Source organism: Schistosoma haematobium, chromosome 3 (genome assembly GCF_000699445.3).
Source record: "Schistosoma haematobium chromosome 3, whole genome shotgun sequence".
In the NCBI taxonomy this organism is placed as follows: Eukaryota; Metazoa; Platyhelminthes; class Trematoda; order Strigeidida; family Schistosomatidae; genus Schistosoma; species Schistosoma haematobium.
Window position 1 is genome coordinate 105,416 of NC_067198.1, and position 24,676 is coordinate 130,091.

Here is a 24,676-nt window from a genome sequence, read left to right on the forward strand (position 1 = left end):
TATATATTGATTGTACATCGATTTTGATTAATAATTAGGATGAAATTACATATATAAAAATACAAATCACATACTGAGCATAATACATGTCAATGGAATACAAGAATATCGTATATTATACCGAATAAAATATCATACGACAAAAGAAAACTAATACTACAGTAAATGATCATCACATTGAATTAGAAGGGAATTAATGTTGAACAAAACTAACAATAAGTAAATCAATCGAATATTAACTATTCTTTCCATCAAAACAAATGTACGTTCTCAAAAAAGTGGATTGAGAGTAAATGATATGAAACACAATTGAGTAACTTATTTAGCGAAATCCCATGGTAAACGAATGTCTATTTTTTGATATTTGTGAAAGTAGTTCACTCTGTTACACTAAATTAACTAACTTCTTAATAATTTATGACACTGAAATGTAGTAACATTACTAACACATGAAATACATTTTGTAATCCCTTGAGTTAACTTGATAAGTTTAAAATATACATTGCATGACCAAGACCAGGGGGACCAGTCAAATACCAACGGAAATGAGGACATACAACCTAGCAAAATCCATTGAACCCAAGTTGGACAGCAAAGTTTAGATACGAGAGAGATGCTGCTGTACTCTTTTCACGAAGAGGAAAATGCCCTACACACAGGGAGTTGATCTGATGCTGTCCAAAGTGGCACGAAATGGACTTACTTTGTGTGAATCTTATCGATCCAGTATCATCAAATTATCCTTCAAAATAAAGAAGGAGGGAATCACAATGGATGTTTTCCAGTGTTATACACCCACAAATGATAGCAACGACGACGATGAAGATCAGTTCCACTCGACGCTGCAGTCAATCATAGCAAAGTGCCCAAGAAAGAATCTCATCATCCTGAGGAAAAACCTGAACGCCAAAGTCGGAGCGGTTCCACAATATTTCCACACAAACGCATACACACAGCTACATGCGTCTCACCGGATCACGCTACGAAAAGCAGATAGATCATATTTGTATCAATAAAAATTCAGAAGGGCAATGAAAGACGTGAGTACCAGGTAACGAACTGACATAGCTTTAGATCACTACCTGGTTGTGATCAAGATGACAGCGAAGCCAAAGAAGCGCTGGAAAACTAAAGAAACAGCATTACAAATGTCTAACACAGCGGTAAAAGCTTCAAGAGAAGAAAATGTGAGATAATTATATGACAGAACGAACAAAATGACAGGGAAATGTAGTAAGCCAGAGAGACCGGTCAAGAAGAAAGAAAGCAAGACAATCGTCGAGATTCAAGAACAGAAGAACAGATGGGTGGGACATTCTGAGGAACTTCTGAATAAGCCAACTCCACTAAATCCACCGGATATCGAAGCAGCACCTACAGACCTTCCTATAGATGTCTTTCCTTCAGCAATCGAAGAAATCATGTACGCCATCAGACAAATCAAGCATGAGAAAGCAGCAGAACAAGACAACATACCAACCGAAGCACTCAATTCAGACATGGAATTAACTGCAAAGATACTCCACATTCTATTCAGGAAGATTTTGGAGAAGAACAAGTTTCGACGGACTGGAAGAAGGATACTTAATCAAGATACCAGAGAAAGGAGATCTGAGCAAGTGTGAGGACTACGGAGGCATCACACTACTATCGGTACCAGGAAACGTTTTCAACATTGTCACTGAGCCCGAAGAAAGATTCATTAGACGCCCAACTTCGAGATGAACAAGTCGGATTCCGTTGGCGTCGGTTGTGCACAGATCAAATATGACACTACGCACCACCGTTGAACAATCAGTTGAATAAAACTCATCACTATACACCAACTTCCTTAACTATGAGAAAGCATTTGACAGTGTGGATAGGAGAACCTTATGGAATCTTCTTGGACGCTACGGTGTACCTGAGAAAATCGTCAATATCATCCGGAATCCACATGACGGATTATACTGCAAAGTTTTGCGTGAAGGACAGCTGACAGATGCATTCGAAGCTAGGACTGGAGTTAGATGAAGCTGCTTACTCTCTCTTTTTCTCTTTCTTCTCATGGTTGATTGAATTATGACGACCTATACATCTGAGGGGAAGCACGGAATACAATGAATAGCTCAGAATCAATTAGAAGATTGGGATTTGGCAGATGACCTGGCCTTTCTATCCCATACACACGAACAAATGCAGATGAAGATAACTAGTGCAGCAGAAGCTTCTGCATTAAAATCCACAAAGGAAAAAGCATGATCCTCAAATACAACACAGAATATACCATCACAATCACACTTGGTGAAGGAACTCTGGAAGAACTGGAATCTTTCGCGTACCTGGGAAACATCATCGATGTACAAGGAGGATCAAATGAGGACGCCAATTTGAGGATTGGCGAAACAAGGACAGCACTCCTACAGTTGCAGAACATATGGATTTCTAAACAACTGTCAGCAAACATCGGAGTCAGAATCTACATTACGAATGTCAAGACAGTTCTACTGTACGGAGCTGAAACCGGGAGAACTACTAAAACTACCATAAAAAGGTACAAGTACTTATAAACAGTTGTCCACACAAGATACTCAATTTCCGTTGGCCGGATACCATCAACAACGCCTTACTGTGGGAGAGGACAAATCAGTATTTGAATTAATGCACTAGTTTGGAATTCCTGAAATGGTGCATTTTACAGCAAGTAAAACTAGATGAGCACAAATGAACGCATTATATTGGTAATTCGCAATCAATAAGCAATTCAATACAAAAAAATCACTATTTCGTAGAAATACCACAATATACCACTCTTATCCTTAGGAAATTGATCCATTTCCTAGCCAATGAAATGCACTCGTCCTTTGGATCACTTCTGATTGTCATCAATTGACTTTCTCATTAGGTTACGTCTGACTGGGTCTCCATATTACCATTCCCACCTAAAAAATAAGTTATGCTCCTTGAATTTATCTGAGGCCGTTGAAGGCAATTTCGTCTTCTTGATGAGTTTCTTGAGGTTTGGCAATCAGTTCTTCCGCTCTGATCCTGATGTTCAAAACTGACTATATCAATTATATAATCTAGCTGCAGTTTCGAGATTGGAGGTTCTTCATTTGCATTTAATCATCTATCATGGACGTGATTAACGTGTCGCCAATTAGGAAGTCGACGTTTAATTCTTTTCGCTTTGTGCTTATAATCTCGTCTTGTTTGTCGATACATGCATTAAGATGACTTCGGAATCTTCCTTCCAGATATTGACTCAGCAAGGAAGACACTGTTAGGTAAGCATTGATCCAGTCAAGACTCAATAGATTGAATGATTCATTAGTAACATGACATTTGAATTTGATTATTAAATTATTAAATTTGACTGTACATTTAACAATTCCGGGAATTTTTATTGAGATGCCCGATGCACTACTTATGCAATCGTTAGTAGGATGAATACTTGACTGACCATGTTGAAAATTATATTTTGACAATACATGAACACAGATAATCATTTTTTCATTCGATAATGAGTTGGGGCTTTGCTACGTTTGCGAAATCCCTACTTATGACTAGTCACTTTATATTTTGGACATTTATGTTTATTGGATCGGTAGAAATGGGAGAAACGACGTGCACCACAGTTTCAAAAACTTGTGGCAGTCCTTGTAGAACGACGTGAATTAGAGTTGAGGACATTATACACCCGATTCGGACGAGGACAATTTTGCGATTCATGCTTTGCGACATTAACAATGCGATCTCAATGAAAAAATTTCATCAAATCATATGAATTGGGATTTGGACGGTCTATCATTTATGTATCATTCTTAAGACTAATAATATGACGATACTCGTTTATGATATTTTTCAACGTAGGAACGCTATCTAACTCAATTCTGCTTAAACTTTTAGTAAGAATAGGTGAGTAAAGTAAGTAAGTAAGTAAAGTATTCTGTTAATTTTTGTACAGTAGAATAAAACGAAAGCCTTTGGGTCTTTTTGGCAGGATAAGGTTCGAATACTTTTCATGTTTAGCTGCTTCAAGCTTACGAAGTAGAATTCTGACCTTTGAAGAGCCATAATTATGAGGAAACTCAACTTGGAAAACGTATTTATACCTCTTGAACTATGATTCAAATGTGACTCTAATATCAAGATCTAAATGAAACTCTCTCATTGAGTTGATAAACCCTTCGGTGGTTGAGCCCCTTAATTCGGACAACTGTGCTGAAATTTTGTGGACTGATGACATTTTTGCCATCGTTTCTATCATTTTCACCTGTTCTCTTTGAAATTCTTTTTACTGCTTCTGAAAAATATATTTCAACTGATCTACTGAAATGAACAATGTGGAATTTTATTTATTTTCTCGTAGAAATGACAAAAATAACGTCGCCAGAAACTGTTGTGACAGTCGGTGTCCGAAATCTGATACTGATACATGATGTGCTACTGACCAACCCTCCCTCCCCAAATGACTACTTGAGGGAGAAACTGCATTGGTCTGTCGAATAAAATACACGAATAGTCATTCATAATCCTTAGAAGGTTTATCTATTTCTTAGCCAATACAATCCACTTGTTCTCTGGATCACTTCTGATTACCATTAAATGGTACTCTTATTACGCTACTTCTGATTCGCTCTTCATATAATACATAACAGTGGATAAAAGTTTACATTTCTCTTAGGTACGGTACATTTTACAAACATACTACACAATTGATCATAAAACAGTCTTCCAAAATGGATACCAAAATTGTCAGGAACTTATTATGTATGTAGAAACCCTAGACGCTAGATAACTTCAGCCTTCTTTATGTGTTCAAAACCATTTTTTCCAACATTATTCTACCCTGGTAATCTGTAATCTATTTAAATCCCGGAAATGGTTTTACAACTTATAAAAATTGTGGGACTAGATAGTTCAGCATTTTTGGCAGGTATAAATCAATTATTTTTAGATCATTACAGTATTCACGTTACGTGTTTTAAATAGATGGTTACATTGTTTACGTTCAAGATCAGCAAACAGGCACTAAACCTTGATCGGAATATCAAATGACAGACAACTAAAATTTAGAAGTATAAATATTTGCAATAGTTTGACTTGGAAGAATATTTCAAATATTCACATTAATCATTGATTAACCATCAGAATACTGATTAGTGGAAAGTGAATCTCCATCAAAAGGAAAACATTTTGTTGCGTTCTTCATGAATTGAACGAGTTCATTTCATAGCTTTTATTGTAGATTTAACGATAACAATAATCACTATTTCAGGATAAATTAAACTCACTCTTCATTATTCCTATGAAATTGTTTGTGATATATTGTCCTTTTGCCTTTAGCTTTCTTAGTTTCACTAGCAATCTCACTAACTACTTACTTTGACAGACTTTTGATGCATTGTCAATATTGACTTATTAAACTTGATCGGATCAATCGTGTACAAATAAAAAACGTGTAATGATAATAAACTAAATTTATTACTATGCTGTATGATATATTTCTGTATCTTTAAAATTTGTTTAATCCAATACTTTCACACTTGTTCAACCAAATGTTTATTCATTATTTTATGAATGAGATCAAACAGATGATGTCACATTTCACGATTTTATTACTACTATCCAAATATATTCCAACCAATCCAAGACTATAACTTGCCATGGTGTTACTTTAGGATATATTTCGTAAAATATGTTATTATGCAACAAATTTTACATCTCAATATAAACTGAAAGTTTTGCAAATTTCAAAATACATCATATCTAAACAATTGTAGAATTAAGATCAGCCTGGTGAAGATTTGTAGCTCATGTGGATGATTTTGATGGTGTTTTGTTCTCTGAGCTGGATGGTTTGGTCGTGGAGCCGCTAGTCGTGGACAAGCTGTGAACCACATGTAAAGGAATTCGAACACTTCAGTTCTACCTTAAGTCTCTGCTGATGGTTTCGTTCACAAGAACGATGAAGGCTCCACGATCAAACCATACAGCTCAGAGAATAAAACTCCATCAAAATTAGATCAGCCTGTTTGGTTTACATGAAAAAGGAACGTCTTAATAAACATAAAACGACTGATTAGGCAATAAGTCAGGTACACTCAACTTCAATTTATGTAACTAGACTTTACTCATGTCAAATGTCAGTATAAACACAAGTATTCAGTTTTTCTGAAAATCTATCAGTTGTTTTAAATTAATATTTAGGTACTGTAGATAACAAGAATGAATAATATTGACCTTGAATCAAATCTGAATTCCTGTCCTGTTTCAATAACCTTTAACTGTTTAAATAATAGCAAACATTTTATCTGTTTGAATTTTCTGATAAATTGTTTGTAATCTATGATAGCTGTGTAGTATACTTTTCTTACGGTACCTCATTGATCCTTAGAAATACCACTGTTAGTTTTATATTCCTTTATCTATGTATAACATGGTATCCAGGGTTTTTCTGAAATGAATGTGAAATCAAGATATAAGGTACTATTAATTCCAATGACATAAAATAGGAACCATTGAAAACAAATGTTCGAAAAAAGTAATTTTGACAAGTAACTGTGTAAGTTCAATCGGCAGTTTTAAAAGTATTACAATTTAACCTCTAGTTTGATATTGAATAGAAATCTTTCGAAAAAAGGATTTTTAATGGCAAGTATACAGAGCCAATCATTTAATTTTTAAATTAGATTCAAGCGAAAATAAGACAAATCAAGAGTTCACGTGTGAGACCGAAGGTTCTGGGTTCGAAACCCGCGCATGAAATCGTGGATATGCATTGCTGAAGAAGGAAACGACTATCCAATGCTTCTAGGTTCTCATTGGTCTTCCAACATTGATCAGTTCATGATCTCTATTAAAACTCAACATTCTCCATAACCTTATACTGATATCAAATTGTTTTTCGTTTTGCAACATTTCCTATTCACATTTTCGTTCACATTTCTTCTCAATAGATCATCTCAGTAAGTCAATGAAACTATAAAAGAAAACTGGTAGAAACAGTTTTAGTAAGCTAGAGAAAACAAACAGTCCTATTGAAGCTAGACACAATCTTACATTGATTGGCTGTAAATGTTTAACCAATCTAGTTTGAATGAATGTTAAACTAAATTTATTTAGAAAATGTAGTAATCTATTTGATTTGATTTCGTCATTTATTCAAACTAACGGGTTGGAGAAATCTTATACATTCAAACAAAAGTTGATAAGAAATGGATCTAACTATTCAACATTTAACATTCTTTATTATTCAAAGTTTAATTATTTTATTTATTATTATTATCACATCATGTGATTCATTGGTGTACAAAGAAAAATTCACAAATCTTCCATTTGGTCGATGTCATTTAAAACATTTCAATAAATTAGATTCAATAAATTGTCCAAATAAATCATGTAGTCAACATATTGATTGTTGGGTTAGTTATGGTCCATCACAAAGATGTGTTTGTGATCCAATCAAATGTGGATCAGTATGCTTACAAGGTAAGAAAATGTTTAACAAGGATTATATTCATTTATGTCACGTATTTAAGATTACTGGTTGATTTGAAGCTTTGTTTTTAGATTAGTCAAAGCAATGAAGTGAATCAATAGGCATACAGTAATGGTTTATTCCTATGAATGAGACATTTACTTACAAATAGTTTTTTTGACTATTATCCATTAGTTGGTAAAACGTTTTACGATTTTTGATTGAGATCATGAACCGATTGATGTTAGAGCACGAGCGAAAACCCGGAAGCACTGGATGACCGTTTCGTTCTCAACAGTGCGCATCCACAGTCCCACTCGCATGATTCGAACTCAGAGGCTGCAGTCTCGCGCACGGACGCTTAACCTCTAGATCACTATTTCATATCAGACGGTAAGATGACAGTTTACGAAGGTCTGGACTTGAAATCCTGAAAACAATCGATTTCGTGTAAGATAATCAAATATATGCTGTTTACTTTAACAGTATTTTTTTTCATTTGAGGCTATACATGACAAAATGGGACAAAAAATTACTAAATAATACACAAAATTACCAGATTTTTGACTGAAATTCTGTTATATGGTTGACCTATTTTCCGTTGATAAACTCAGAGTTGTACACATTATTTTCTCAGCTTCGTATTACGGGGAAAACTACATTTTAATCCTGTTGTCAGTTATCTTCTGACAGAAAGTGTATTGTAAAATAGTTCTAATCAATGGTTGGAATTAGCTGGAAAGTTGTTGATAAAAACAAGTCAGAAAACACTTGATTCATTGTAGCTTTATCGTATTTCATTTAAACTTTATTAAACTATTTTTTAGTGCTTTGTGGTTTTTAAAAATCACTACCTAAAGGTGACTTCACATTGTTTTATCTCCAAATTCACTTATGCTCAATATGGTGTGTATAAGCTTCCAGCGATATTCACGAATGATGGTATGGAATTTATTTTTCTTCATATATCACGCAATTTACTAAACTTATTCTAAATTTTCACCCAAACTAACCTTTTAAGAAAAGTCAAGATCTGATTAGTTTCAAATTACTGTTCATACGTGTTCAATTGAAACTGTCTGCTTTCTCATCTCTTAAAGATATTTTTCCCTCTATAATTTCATGCTTTCAAAGGAATGACTATTCTCCTGTATTTTCTAATTCAATGTTTTATTTGTATTCATCATTTATGATTTTTTCTTGTTAAGTACTTTCTGTTCAAATCACTTAACTACTTAGTAAACTACTTAAATCTCAGGCCAATGGAATATCCAATATTTTCATCTCCTATTTCACCTTTGAATCGCGTACGTACTATTTAATCGCAAAATACACTCCAAAACATCTTTGGAATGTATAGAATCTGTCATGATCTTTAATATTAAAATATAAAATATACACAAGTAAGATAGATGAAACTGAAATTTTGTGCCCAGACATCTTAATTGTAATCAAAGATAGAGCATTTTAAAAAATCAAATGCTATTCTGATGATTGTTGGAAAGATCCAGAAAACTATTCGTAAAAAAGCCAAGAAAGGTTCTGAAAACAATGAGAAGCATCTCATCCAATCAGCGTTTACTAGAAGTTTTGCCAGAAACATCTAGAAAGTGAGAGGTCACATGTCAAGTGTCTGTTTGGATGATTACTTATACTGCTACTATGTTTAGTAGCATTCCAGAATTTTCCGGAAACCCAAAGACATCCAAACTACTATAAAAACCCCAGATTTTCTGTACATAAACGAACGTTTGGAGAAAGCGTTTTCTTCAGTATTTCGTGCCTCTTCTCTCGTGTTCAAGTTGCTGTGTAGATTTAGCCTGGAGGTTACTGGAAGAGCTTAGGAACCAAAACTAGCGTCCAATTAGGAGACTTATCAATCATAAAATGTGATCATTACATACTTCAAACTATTTATTGTATGCAGAATGCATTTTCGAATTAAAGATAGTTTCTCCCATCAACTGATGTCATATGTAAAGTTGATTTAAAATAAATAGAAATACAGTTGTTTTGTACTAACTTATCATTTGTTAAAGCCTCTTATTATTCATTTATTCAAATGTTTAGAGTTAGGTAAATATGTTATAACTTTCTTTAAATATTAATACTAATGATCATTACTCGGTTTTATTAAAATGGCAAAATTACATTTTAGTCAATAAACGCTTTCAATACGGTACGAATATTCGTCAAGATTAGAACGAATAGTTTGACAGAAATTGGGCGCCAAGTATAGAGAAGACATTTTATATGAAAATTATATTTGAAATAATCTCAGTTATTGAATTTTAAAAATAATTCTAACGTTTCGTCCAGCTAACTTGTCTGGACTTCTTTAAGGTAGAATAATCAATATTAAAATCATCAAAGAAATATACAGCGTTGTAATAATCAAATCAAATCAAATCTATACTGTGCTTAATCCAATCATATTTGGGATGTTGATATTTAGTAAATAGGATAACACGAGTCAGTTACATGGGAATCATGTGAAAGGTTTACGACGTGAAAATAAATGACTGAAACGAATTTTCTGTCTGTATGTGTAGGATTGAGTTAATAATGAATAATATTCGTTGTTAATATGTTTTTATATGAAGGAAAAATAAAAAAGCAAGTTGAACGTTGAAAAAGTTGTTTTTGAATCATTGAATTGCAAGTTAAAATGAGAATCATCAAATACATAATTGTATTGCTAAAAACTCATTGAATTCAGTCAAAAATAACGATGCATGTGAAATAAACAGGTTGAATGAAGAAAGTGTCCAATTACTTGTTAACGAATATTTGCCAAGTAGTTGCTTGTTGAATACCATCCTTTCTGTTTAGCGATTCGTGTACGCCCATATATACAGCACTTCTGCTTTCAATCTTTATTTATCAGTGGTAAAACTTTTCTGAAGTGTTTTGTTCCCTTCAAAATTAATCTTGTGTCCTGTTTCTAACGCATGTAAAGCTATCGCAGACTTATTCTCAAGTTTCTTTAAGTCAACCGAGGATATGAGAACATTTCCAAACACTGTTTGTGTTCCTTCAACCTTACATTCAGTTGTCTGAATGTTTCTCCCACATAAGCTGCATCACAGTCATGACAGTTGATCTCATAAACAATATTTTGTTGTTCTTCCTTTGGCAACATATCCTTAACCTTCACTAATGTCGATCTTGTAGTGTCACACCATTTCTGTACGTTATTTTATACCAAGACAATACTATAGCGCAACGTTGACTATGCTGAAAAGTGGTTTGTAGATAAGAAGTAAAAACGTTGATTGTCCATTATGACGCTAATTAAAAATATGAAAACGAAACAGATTAATGCTGAAAAGAATATAGTAATAATAATAAAAAATCTGGAAATCATTTTCAAAGCTGTACAATCGTAAATATATATATATACTTATTTTTACGGGATGATAATAATACTGATAGTAAAGTTCTGTTATACACGGTGACAATGAGGTTAAATAAACATAGGTATTAAAAAAGATAGGGAAATTATCATTGGGAAAGGACGGCTCAGCATGATAAGATAAAATGTTGAAATAGAGATGAAATGTAATCGGAATAGTCATGGAAATAAAAACAAACTAGTTAGGGGTAGAAGATTTAAAGGGAAGATGGAAGGTGAAGCAGATGGCTGTTAAGGAACAAAAGTATGAAAAAGAGAGAAAAATTTAAATACATTAAGACCAATGTAGAAGAAGAGGTTGTACCAGTCTCTTTCACACACAATTCTGGTTTTTCCAGATGTATGGCTATTGCTTCGGCAATGCAAAGAACATGCAGTCTAATTGTCTTAGGAATACTTTTACTTACCTTGTAGATGACTTTGAACGCAGAGTCTGTCTTGATTGAGTGACCTGTGTTCACAAGGTGTTCGATTATAGAATTTCCTAATGAGCCGTTGCCTCCTCTTTTTAGCCACGCTGGACAACGTTCTTGAATTCTTTTGCATAAAGTATGCATCGAACGACCTATATACCTATCTCCACAAAAGCAGGTAAATTGGTAAATGCACATTGAGTTGGTCAGATGCGATAATTTATCTTTCAGAATATTGGTGAACAATGATTGGCTGGAGAATAATATTCGCAATGTTTCTGCGAAGAATGTTCTTTTTAAGGAATCCGGAATTCTCCTCTTCAAGATATATGTGGCTCTATCACCTTAGAAGTCGATGTTCATGTATAATGTTTTCTTGTCTACTGTAATTATTTGTGTTTTTGGAGTTTTTGGCTTCATGTTTTTATCAATGGATATTGAAGGATACCCGTTTTTGATAAATATCTCCTTTAAAAGGCCCAATTCTTCATCTTCGACCTCGAGACTACAGATTCTTCGTATTCTTGTATCGAGTGTTATTATTAAGTTTCTTTTTCGGCTGATGGGAACCCAACTGTGGGAATTTGATAGTTGGCCATTCCACATCGGTTTCCTGTAAATAGATCTTTTTAAAGTATCGTCTTGCTTTCTTGTCATTTGCACATCAATAAAGTAAATATTTTGTTTGTTTTCAACTTCAATTGTGAATTTTATTGATGGGTGACAATTATTAACTGTCTCTGGGAGATTACTTAAGTTACATTTGTTGTCACAAATGATGAAGATATCATCCACGTACCTTTTATACAAGTTGAGGTTTTCTATAATTGTTTTGAGTTGGTTGTTTTCTAAACTGGCCATGAAGCAATCTGCCAGTAATGGACGAAGTGGGGATCCCATTGCTATACCACCCTTCTGTCTATGAATTACATCGTTGAGTGTGAACTGTACATTGCAAGTGCAGCGTAGTAATAGTTCCTTCAAATAAACCTCAGGTATCCCAATGTTTATCTCCTTATTATTTATGTACTTGCAGGTAGAATTAATGGTCTCTGTGAGTGGAACATTAGTGAATAATGATTCGAAATCCAGAGATAGCATAATTTTGTCACTTACATTCACTTCTTTTATGTGCTCGATAAATTCAAAAGTATCACGTACGGAATGTTTACAAATGCGTTTTCTAACGGGTTCTAGGAGATTCGCCAGCCACTTTGTTATAGAGTGGTAAGGGGATCCTGACATATCGAGAATTGGTCTGAGAGGTAGGCCAGGTTTGTGAAATTTTGGCAGACCGTATAATCGCGGTATTATTAATGCTGTTGGTTTTATGCGCTCAAAGACCTGTTCGTTGATTAACTGTTCATTTTTCGTTCTCATAAGAACTTCATCCAGTCGTTTTTCTATGATTTCAGTCTTGTTTTTCTCATTAATTGGTTTTGAGAATTTGGTGTCATCTGATAATAACGTTGTCATTTTTTCAACATAAGTCTTGCAATCAAACAGCACTAAACCAGCACCTTTATCTGGACGTGTTATAATCAAGTCTTTATCATTTCTAAGTATTTTTATCTGATTTCCATGTTCTTTCGTTAGAAGACTTTTGCCTGTTACTTTTGTGTTAATGCAGATTAATAAGAGACTGTATGTTTTACATTCTCAATAAAACTGACAGTTCAAATCATGAATTTCGTAATAACTCTATTTACCACATAGCTTTCTGACTAGTATCTTTATTGAGTTTAATTGTCCAAGTTTTCAGGTCATTTTATGAGATAAAGTAGATGGAATCACCTCATTACATGAGATAAGATGTTGAGTCAATGAGATTCTGATTGCGTTAGGCTTTTTATATTCAAATAGTGTAATTCTTGAAGATTCACTTATCAATAACTGAGTGTGAGCCACCGATGTATACGTATCTAGAACAATCATTTTGGGAAATAAATTATTTTGTGATGCAAAGGTGACAGTATATTAAATAATCACTTATGAACCAGATACCGAATTTACGCAGAATAGGAAGTCTTTCTTATAGTTTATAGAACTTAGATAAAAGTTTTTCATCAATGAGTTCCATATGAAGGAAATTTAAGACTAACAACATTATATCACATATATTATCTTTATCTAAGAATATATTTTTATATTAGCCTTTTCTACTCATTTCTTTAAAGTCTTTAACATATTGAATTCACGTTATGTTGCAGTAAACTATATAGCATCAACATTCACTATTTCATATGTATGATCACTTGAATGACATTCATTATTTTGTTCGTCATCTTTACATGAATGTCGTAGGTGGCTGGAAGTAGTCATATACAGTTTTGCATCTCGTCTTTATTCAGGAAATTGTACCTTCAGCTTTATAAGAGTTGATCCTCTCTGTGGGATACGACTTTGAGTAACACAGTTTTAGAGTCTCAGATGTCACCATGTGATATTGAATCACTTAGACTATTGGTTATATCTCACATTGATTGAAAGATTTCTTTTATTATTAGAGAATTAAAGAGATATGACATTGATCATCACTATTTCGTAATTAACTGATTGTAGCGAGAGAATCGGTGTAGATGTTCATTTGAGTTTTTTTTAAAATTTTATTCGTACACGTTGCAAAAGATTCTCTAATAATGAAAAATTATATTTCTATATCTGCATAAAATTGGTCGACATAATATATGCAAATTTGTAGATTATTTTTATGAAACCGCGTGACTAGTTATTAATCAAAATAGTTCACTTAAACAAATATTAAATCAGTAAGATTTGTAGTAGTAATAGAAGAAGTAGTAGTAGTGTGGTGCGTGCTCCTTATATTGATATAAGTAGTATATGACGTGAGTCAGAAATGTAATGTCTGGCAGCAGAAAATGGGGGGAAGATCAAGAAAGCAAGAGCGGGAATAGAATGCAATTGTATGAAAATGCAAGGGCAATGAAGTCTGAGGCATTTTGAAACAGTTGATGAACATCTTACAAATTAACGATTTGATATATGGTTCTGATATATGGATCTGATATATGTGTTCTGTTCAATTGAAAGACAAATAAACAAAATGGTTTCAAAAATGTCATACATAGATTTGTGGTTTATAAGGTTGTTTAGTTTAAAAATAAATTCATGATATGGTTTGTATTTATTCATGTATGATTGTAATTAGTTAAAATGAATGAACGAAAATGATATTTGTGACATAATTGTTTAGTATAGAATAAAATACATTCAACAGTTTCAAAGAAACCAAGAAATTGCGCCATCGTCCACCATTGTCTTCAATGAGTTACTATCTCACAACAGACCTGGTCGAACTCCAATGGTCATCACTTCTCACAATTTCGTAGATCGGTTGAAGTTAGACATAAACATTGTTGAATGCGGGCTAAGTGGTCTCGAGGTAAAGCGTTTGCTTTTGAATCTTTTGAGCGTGATCGTGCATGCCCAATACTGAAGAGTCCCACAATAGGACGAAACGGCCGTCCAGTGCTTCTGAGTTTTCAATGGTTGTTTACCACCAATAGGTTAATGATCTCAATCAAAGAATAACGGGATAGCAGACAATCGTGAATATTAGAGCTTCAGTCCCTGGTATAGGAAACCGTTGAATATCAGGAATTGTTATAACATTCGTAGTAACATATTATTCAGTCATTAACAATCAGTTTCAGCCAATAAATAAAAGAATTGCCTTCAAATAAATAGCACATGTTTCCAACAGCTGTTGAATGTCTGAGCATTCTTTCAATCTATCGAAAATTACAATTTTGTTGATTGAGATCATGAACCGATTGATGTTTGACCACCGTTGGGAACCTCGAAGCACTGGACGACTGTATTATCATTTTGTGGGACTCCTCATCGGTGCACACCCACGGTCTCGCCCATGGGATTCGAACTCAGAGCCCCAGTCTCGCGCACGAACGTTTAACCTCTAGACCACTGAGCCGGCATCCAACAGTGTTAATGTCTAACCTCAACCAATCCATGATTACAATTTCGCTTATCATTTATTTTATTCAGTTGTCACTATTTATTATTTTAAGAAGACAAATATTCAGAAGTAATTATGTTCCACTTCATAGAGTATTTGACAAAATTAAAAAAACACACACTAAATAACTAAGTAATTCTACCATGACAGTCATATTTCTTGAACCTGAAATTCACTGAAAATTTATACACTTGAAAGAGTTTTAAATGAATTCATTCAATGTTTCAGATGAAAATTGTCAATAAAATATTCAGGCTACGGTCAACTTTATCTATGAGTAATCTGTTTTATTCAGTTAACAATTAAGTGCTATAAATGCCAATCTGTATAATTTATAATGATAGTCAATCAAATGACTACATGATGAAGTCGATAAATACAGTAATAAAGTTGTCAGATGTAAAAAATAATGCATATCTACAACATCTCAAATCTGTACACTAAAAACGCTAGACATTCCAAAGAATTCATCCAACTGACATAAAAGACGACTGTCTCAAATGATTAACTAACGTTATAAGATTTGTTTTGATTTAAATACCGGTTTATTATTGAGTTAGTTTTATCGACATTATTCTTGTTATGAACAATTCACATCCGAAGAATCAGTAGAAGCCAGAACAAATTTGAGGGAAGCTTTTTTCAAATTTGATTGCATTGTTTAAGCCTTCAACGTTTTTATACGATTATTCATGCAGATATCAGAGGATAACAAAAATTGACTCCAGGTTATTGTGACTTTTTTGATACTTTAAATATTACGAAACATCTACTTATGTTATAAACTTAAAAATCATAATCTCTCTAGTCAAGGTAAATATCGTGCTCCTTCAATAGAGATCGTTCGGTATTTAAGGAGCAGATAGAACATTTCCAGAAATGACGAAACGAATCAGCATCATCATACATATAAATATATATAAGGGGTAAGATAGTCACCTACATTTCTGTGAAGGTGTTTTAATAAATTTCAAACGATGTAATTAGTGCTCTGCTAAATAACAATTACCTGTACACTAAGTTACATCCGGTTTCGGCTTCAACTAATTCAAAACATATCTATCTATATAAAATGCATTCCATTTAGTCTAGATGTTAGGTAATTGAAAGAAATCAATATAAAGTAAAAAAAAGTCCAGGTTTTCAATCCTTCTATACCAATTATTAAGGCACATATATCAATCTTGAAGGAATAAATAATTCTTTTTGAATTTAAAACCACTGTGGTATGAGCTACTTATATCCACACAAGTAGTATACAATGATGGTCAGTACTAGAATGTATTTCAGTAGAAGATCGAAAAGGAAAGAGCAGAAACGGAAAGCAATCGGTATGAGAATTCTATATTGTACCAAAATATAATATTGAATAAAGCCATTAATAATAATAATAATAATAATAATAATAATAATAATGAAAATGCACGAACAATGAAATCTGAGACTATAGACTGATATTTGCAAAAGGAGCAGTGAAGTTTGAGACAAGTGATTGATAGTTTGCAAAATAACTTTTTACTGTATGGTTCCAAGATTTTAGTGAGATGTTCTGTAAGTTATTGTTTAAGTACATTCCATTGTCCCCACTCGTGTTCTTATTCACTACACCACATTCATTTATCGACATTATAAACTCTCTTATTATGGTGTTTCTGCCATAATCCCAACCTTCGTCGAATTGACAAGAATGTTCTGTTATAACTTAATGAATTTGTACGATGAATCTTGGATTTTTGATGACTGCATTACAATCTACTTTAAGATCTAAAAAAATACACTTCACAAAGACCAATAAATGTGAACAATATTGATGAATTAAGCAATATGAATGATAAATTATACTTTTTTAAAATGTGATCAACTATTTGGACGTGGTAGTTCGATGGATGCTGTGTTGACATTTGATTCAGAATATAAGCTCTAGATATAACAAATACTTTATATTACTACATTCCAACTACTTTCAAATCATCGTACTTATTGTCAATACTTGTTACTGAACAGAGAAATCTTGAAAGGATAAAGTTGTTTTTTCATGCAATTATAACTAATTATCAATTTCTGAATAAAATCTCATTTGAAATGAGATGCAGGTCCAATAAACGATTATTTTAAGTTATGCATCATTAGGAATCATTTAGTATCACGTAACGTTGGTTAGTTATTATACCATAATTCATCGTCATCCATAAAGCCTCACAGAGATTACAGTAGGGATTTGTAGATGTCATGGAAGTTCAGTTTTAGATCATTTGCACTATCAATTGTTAAATAGTGTCGATGTTAACTGACTTCTAGTTAAATTATTATGCGTTATGAAGAATAATTATAGCGATTGAATGTAATCAAACACTGAATCATAAATATAGTCACAATTCACATATTAAAACTCAGTAGTTCCATAGCTAAGTGGATAACGCGATGACGTTTGAAGCGAACGGTAGTCAGTTCGAGTCACAGAGTGAACATCAGCTCTGAGATGCAGGTACATCCAGCTGACGTGTCTCAAAATAGGACGAAACGTGCGTCCTGGATTCCACTGCTAGCCACTATCCATCTGTGCACAATTGTTGCTTAAAATGGAAACTTTTCCATCACCTACACAATTCACCCAGTCAATATTCAATAATTTAATGCAATTCTCAGGTTTATCATTGAGTTATACTCTTGAAACGTACTAGCTTTATGAATTTGTGAATATTCATCGTTTGAGGTGGTTGAGATATAAATAATGTATTTCTAACTATCTTTTACTCCAAACCGCAGGAAGCAATCGAACTAAGACGTAACATCAGTCAGTCAGGTTGACAAGTGAATATTGTCGCGTTTCGGTTAGTGTCCAATGGCTGGAAACGTTGGATGACTTTGATTATAATTGGTCATAGTGGCACAGACCATTTTTTTCTTAGATCCTAAGTTTTGAAGTTAGTTCGTATATTTTCATCCTCGAATTCATTCCTTCATCTAAAATCATATTTCTTTTAACTAATTTTTACTTACTAACGCTGATACCATAACTACTACTACGTCGATATTGATCTTGTTGTATTTGTGTAGCCCAACAACTTGAACCGATGTACATTTACCCTAGGTTCTATGTTACTTATAATTGATGGAATTAAATACAACGTTTGTTGTAAAGTTTAGGTTAACTTAATGGTACTGAAGGTAGAGATTCACTTTTGTTTTTTGTATGAATTTTTTTTAGAAAATGCTAAATGTCCAGATCCTGCACCATTATTAAACGGAAATGTTGTATTCAATGATACAGATGTTGGAGACATTGTGGAATATACATGTAAACCAGGTTTAACTGTTCGAGGACAGCGTAAACGATATTGTTTAGCAACGTTAAGTTGGAGTGGTGAGGCACCAACATGCAGTAATCAGACTGAAAGTATGATAAACACATTGTTTGTTAGTAAATTCATATTAAGATATTTTGTAGTATATGCTTTAAAAGGTTAATATTAAAGATAAAATGATCCGGTAAGTGAATTTTCAACCTAAATAAATGCCACGAGTGAAGATTTACTGGTTGAATTCCGCGAGTTTTAATCTTTGTTGGAATCTTCAGACATCAACAACAGAATAACTCAACATACTTACTAGTGATAACGTGAACATCATACCTTTTTAAAATGTGATTAACTATTTGGACACGGTAGTTCAATGGAGGCTGTGTTGAAATTGGATTCAACGCTGGGGTGTCATGACATGAATTTTATGAGTCTTAAATACGATGAAACATCCATTCTGAATTTTCCTGCTAACTTCAACTCATTTTTTAAACTACCTTCAAACAGTGTGACTGAAGTTCAGTCATAGTGTCTGAAACAGTGGGCCAATCAAAGTCACCAAATGAGAAGGCCACGTTGTTCTAATAAAAAATGTCTTAGTAACTGGTGCATGTTGTTGAACATGAAATGCTTTCATTTTCTAAGGAATAGACATACGTATAAGTGAAAATGGCGGTGCAATGTTGTGGATCGATTGAAGTTTAATATTAACATCGGTTTATTGGTCTAGAGTTTAAGCGTTCTCATGCTTGGACGCAAGTCCAGTGGTTTGAGTCTTACGTGAAGGATCGTAGATTCTCACTGTTGACGATTTTCATAGTAGAAAAAACTGGCTACTCAGAGTTTTCAAGTTTTCAGTGGAGGTTTAACTTGATTTGATCCATGATTTCGACGGAACTCAACAATCTCCAAAACTTCATACAGTAAATGAATACTTATACATTTGATCTGATTTAGCCCCTTACACTTCCTTCCTCGCTTTCAGTTTTCCGACTTCATTGCCAGTTGCATCGCTACTCGTAGGATGTTTGTGTCTCAGTATCAGACTCGGATACCAAGCGTTATGACAGTGTTACAGATATATTCATCAATAATTTTCGTTTTGAATTTTCACTCTTGTTAACATTTCTGATTTTTTACTGATTTGATTTCCTACATTTTCTCAAAGTATAATACTTTTGTTTCATCATCAATGATAGTACTATTATTTCGATGACGTTAACATTCTGTTTACTTTTCGGCATGAGGTATGATGAGTTAAACAGATGAACATTTGTTCAAAGTCCTACATTATATGCAGATGAGTGACAATATCGATATTTGTTTGTTTGTTGAGTATATCAGCTTTAATGACTATAATATTCTAAAGTAGTGTGTAAATGAATCAGTTTATTGATAAAGCATATCAAAATCTAGGTTGTCTTATACTCTCTGTGTTCATGATTTAATTATACACCTTTTGTTATAGCTCTAGACAATATCATCAGAAGTTTGAGAGAAAATGTGTTACTTAAGTGTCTCAATAGTGACAAATCAGTCCGTTCTCATGAACTAGTCAGTGATTGATTGTTTCCCAGGACACTTTAGCTTTACCTGTCTTGATATTTCTGCTAACTGTCTTCTTTATCTGCATAAATGGACGAATAGAGTCTATGTTGGTATATCTACAGATTACAGAATCACTTGAATGTCATGCTTCCAGAAATCGTCTTTTATCCTTTGAATATTCTCATTTCAGCATACCGACTTTTCCTCAATCAAACTAATATTCCTGGTTGTCCTTGTACACTAATATGAGTTACAAAATTTCATGTAGTTTCACTTATACTTTCTATTCAGATATGTATAGATGGTGTGGGTTCCTTTTTGATCCCAGTAAATTTTATCTAGAACAACGACCAAAGCTTCCCAATTAATTGTGAGCTCAAAGGTTGGCTTAGACAACATAACGTAATTTAAAACTTGTAAAATCTTCCATTTACAAACAAGTACATTGTTCTGTTAAATAACATCGTTTGTTCACATTCTGGTGTATAATTTTTCAAAGTTAATGAGAAACATGTAAGTGATCAACAATAGTTAGGATTCATCAAACGTTTTTTTTAATTTTGTGGTGGTTCCCAAACAAAAAGAGCTTACACAAAATATATTGATACACTAGGTTAATAGTGATATACCAAAAAAATTAATAGTAAAGAAACCTAGATGTTTGTCCGTTAGTAAAACCAAAGATAACAAAATACCATTAGCAATACAAAAGGTATATTAAACAAACAGACGCTAACAGTTACTATAGAATGAATGTTACTTGTGAACTGCCTCGTGAGAACAACGACCACAAACTGAGTTTACTTGATTGACAGGTGTTCCTCTGCAAGTGACTACACCAATGACGTAATGAGAAAGACGGAGTCCAATAGTATTATACAATAGTAATCCGCGCCAAAAGTCCAACGTTGAGTCGGAAGGCCTATAATGATGTTATAATACTATTATAGTCTTCAATCAAAACGGTAGCCAATAAAACAGAAGAACAAACGGCGTAGATAGTGTTCTATATTTTAAACAACGCGGTAGTAGAATCGTATATCATTCATCGAAACAATTATCATCGTCTTTTCTAACAAGTGATACGGCAAAACAACAGAAATTGAATAAAAATGTGGTTACAAATAAAGTGTGACAAATTAGAGAAAACATATGGTTTTTATTTTTGTTGTTACAAAAATCACTGAATATATGTCACCATAATTTGAAACAGTGACATTGTATGCACAATTGTTGTATAGTCATTACGTAATTAAGAAACTTTTGATGTATCTATTTCGATACTTGTAAATTTATACAAACAATTCGTTTATTTTTAACTTATTTAAGCTTGTTTTAGTCCACCGGCTATCTTAAACACACGAATAATTCAATCAAATCAAAATGTCCCAGAGAAGATTCGTGATGACTTTCGATCAGGTGAAAAAGTGAGAATTGAATGTATTCCTGGATATATGGATTCAGAGAGACAATTTATAGAAGCATTATGTGTTGGAACGGAATGGTACTATTCAGAATTGAAATGTGAGAGTAAGCATAACTAGAGCTAGACCATTTTTCAAATAATTTAATGTTAAGATAGGTTTCACTTAGCTAAACTATCGCCTGGTTAGCGTTTTTTAGCGAGTTAGTTTTCTACGGGATGGGATGGTAACCCCTTGCCCAACCCTCCTCCTTTACCCGAGCTTGAGACCGGCAGTAACTCTAGAAGAGCTACAAGTGGAGCGCTGGCGGGCGACCTATGTCCCTCCACAAGGAGTAACAGTCGTAAGTAAGTAAGTAAATTATTGCCTCAAGCAATCATAATTAATTTTATGGTAAATAAAATATTTCGGGTTTGACAAACAAAATAACGAAAAGTATGAAATTTTGACACGTCCTAGATTCATGTTAAAAAATTAGGAAAGAGTTATTTTTGTCAATTTAAACAGCATGCTTCACAATTAACAAAAGACTTGGTAAATGTTTGTTTTCACATATTTTAAATGTATTTAAGTTCTTCACACTAAAATTTTTCTTTCAGTAAAGTTGGATTAATGTTATCAGTAAAATCCAGCCTGAAAAATACTGTCTTGGCTTTCAGAACGGCAGACACTGGTTTTTAATCATTCCGAGAACATGAACATTAGGTTACATTTACGCCCTGCTGATGAGTTCCAAATAGAACGAAACACACGTTTTGTATTGTAATTGTAGCTGCAATCTAACATTATTAAAACTTGTGAGGATGCACGTATAACGACAGAAATTAATCATTTTCAGTCCTCAATGTCAACCAAGTTAAAATACAAACCCTTCATATAGGATTTGCCTTAATTAAAATAGAGGTTGTAATGTTAAAGTTTTTGGTATCACTTACGCCCTATCAATTACCATGTGACAAAATTGCTAATCAGAATACCAACAAATATGACTTTTTCACTGTGATAATCCAATGACACGTCAAGCAGCAGTCACAGCCTTGAGTCAACTCTAAATCCTTATTGGTCGCCTGTACTGTTTGTAGCCTCTCGCCTAGCCCAGCCCGTTTAGTCCGGAACATATAAAATATAATATATATAACAGACATACGTAGTTTATATACAAGTAAACCAGACCGCATAGGAGAAGTGGGAATTTGGTCACCCAACATAAGATCAGATCAATGATCTTCAGATTTGCGATGGAAACAATACACTTAAACTATCGTCTTGGAGTCAAGTGACTTATATGGTGTTAACAAAATATAATCCAGTCACTCCCTTCTATAATTTTCCTTCAACGGTTGAACATCACAGTTCATCGTCTACTAGTAAAAATTAAGTAAATCCACTTTTTTTTTAATGAGTATGTAACATCGAAGTCTTCTTGAAGTTGGAAGTTTGAACCTTTGAATCTCGAAACCACCATCTAATTAAATCTTGTGAAACGATAGTTTGTGTCTTATGCTCGTGGAATTACATTCTGAACATTAGTATTTAACTTCGAAATGTTTATTAATTATTAATTTTTCTTGTTACAGGAGTGTCATGTGGTTTTATAAAAGAACCAGCTTACGGATATATTCAATACAAATATGATCAAAGTTTTCAAGCAGAAGCAATTATCTTATGTTCAGAAGGTTATAATGTACATTGCGATACTGGTTTGTTGTCAGTGGAGAATGGCTTAGGTTAGCAATAAAAAATATTTATTATTTCTAATTTTTTTTCTCATAGTTGGTTTTAGTGAGATGTGTGTTATGAAGTTTAAGTCATGGCGAAGTTTTTTATGACTTTGATATCCAAATTATTAGTACAAATCTGGAGGCAGAACTACTGACCTCAGCCGTCCTACCTGTATTAGTTCAATATTAATATCTTTGAATCTGATAATGTGTGAAGTTGGTTTTAATCCCATAAGGAGTATCAGTTGCTATGGTTTACAAACGCAAAATATTCATATACACCAGGGCCTGTGGTCTAGTGTTAACTGCCTCACATTCGTAACGTAGAAACAATATTACACTCAGTGTCTAGTTATTTGGATATTTGGTAACTTGATCAATGGTATTAGTGTCATGGACTTAAGAAGCACGATATTAGTTACCACTCAACGGTCATTTACTATAGACTATGTTATACCGTAAACTATTTACATTTCTTATACAATTAGTAAACATAATCCCCAGATTACACTACAAACCTTGTGTAAATCAAACAATCAGAGGAACAAAGCGAAGGAAGCGAAACGACGTGCAGTGGAGAAGACATGTGAGCTTACTCCATTTAATCAAGCGTTAATCAATATTTATGGCTAGATAAAAATAAGTTACAAACATGTGATGAATATGATAAGAAATGTACACACGTATACGCTCATATAAAAGCAGGCAGGGTTGATAAGTGAACAACTAACAAGGTCAAAACGTGGCTCAAGAAGAGTGGATAAATTGGCCTATCCAGAAGCTAGGATAGGTTATATGGGCTTACTTAGCACTACAAAGATTAAAAATAAACAAACTTGAGTAGAAAAAATTCTGTTAAATTCATTTTGATGGAGTGACACGAAATTACTTATGACACTGAAACTATGGTGTAGACGAAGTAATAGTTATTTACTAATCTACCAATGTGTTGTCTGAATGAAACTGAATATTATGAATAACTAGAAAGTTTGAAAGTCAGTTTGCAATTAAAATCTTGAAGCAAGTAAAATGTTAAAACGACACTACTGATGTGGTGTGAGCTACTTATATCCACACAAGTAGTATATAACGATAGTCAGGAATAGAATGTAATAATGTTCACTCTGGGACTCGAACATCAACTCTGATATGCAAGTACATCCAACTGACGAGTGCCAAATAGGAATAAACGCACATCCTGAATTCCACTGCTAGCCATTACCCATCTTTGCTTATAATGCTTGTGAATGAAGGCTATATCGAGGCAATACTCACAGTATGCACATATGACAATATGAGACTGATCAATTGCAGTCCTAAACATTAATGCGAAGATTCAAGTAAACAATACCAAGTGAATTCTTCTGAACAGACTCTAAAAGATCTTAAATCCATTA

General features: G+C 33.4%; 1 protein-coding gene across 1 annotated transcript in view; it reads left to right on the forward strand.

Annotated features, from left to right (window-relative positions):
• Positions 1–7,199: 7,199 nt before the first annotated feature.
• MS3_00004741 (uncharacterized protein) overlaps positions 7,200–24,676 on the forward strand; it is a gene marked incomplete at its 5' end in the record, with an annotated part of 29,876 nt that continues 12,399 nt past the window's right edge. Inside the window, 4 exons of the mRNA XM_012944036.3 lie at positions 7,200–7,473; positions 18,496–18,684; positions 21,464–21,664; positions 23,136–23,285. Of these exons, the coding sequence (XP_012799490.2) occupies positions 7,200–7,473; positions 18,496–18,684; positions 21,464–21,664; positions 23,136–23,285 (814 nt within the window). The remainder of the gene's footprint in view (positions 7,474–18,495; positions 18,685–21,463; positions 21,665–23,135; positions 23,286–24,676) is intronic.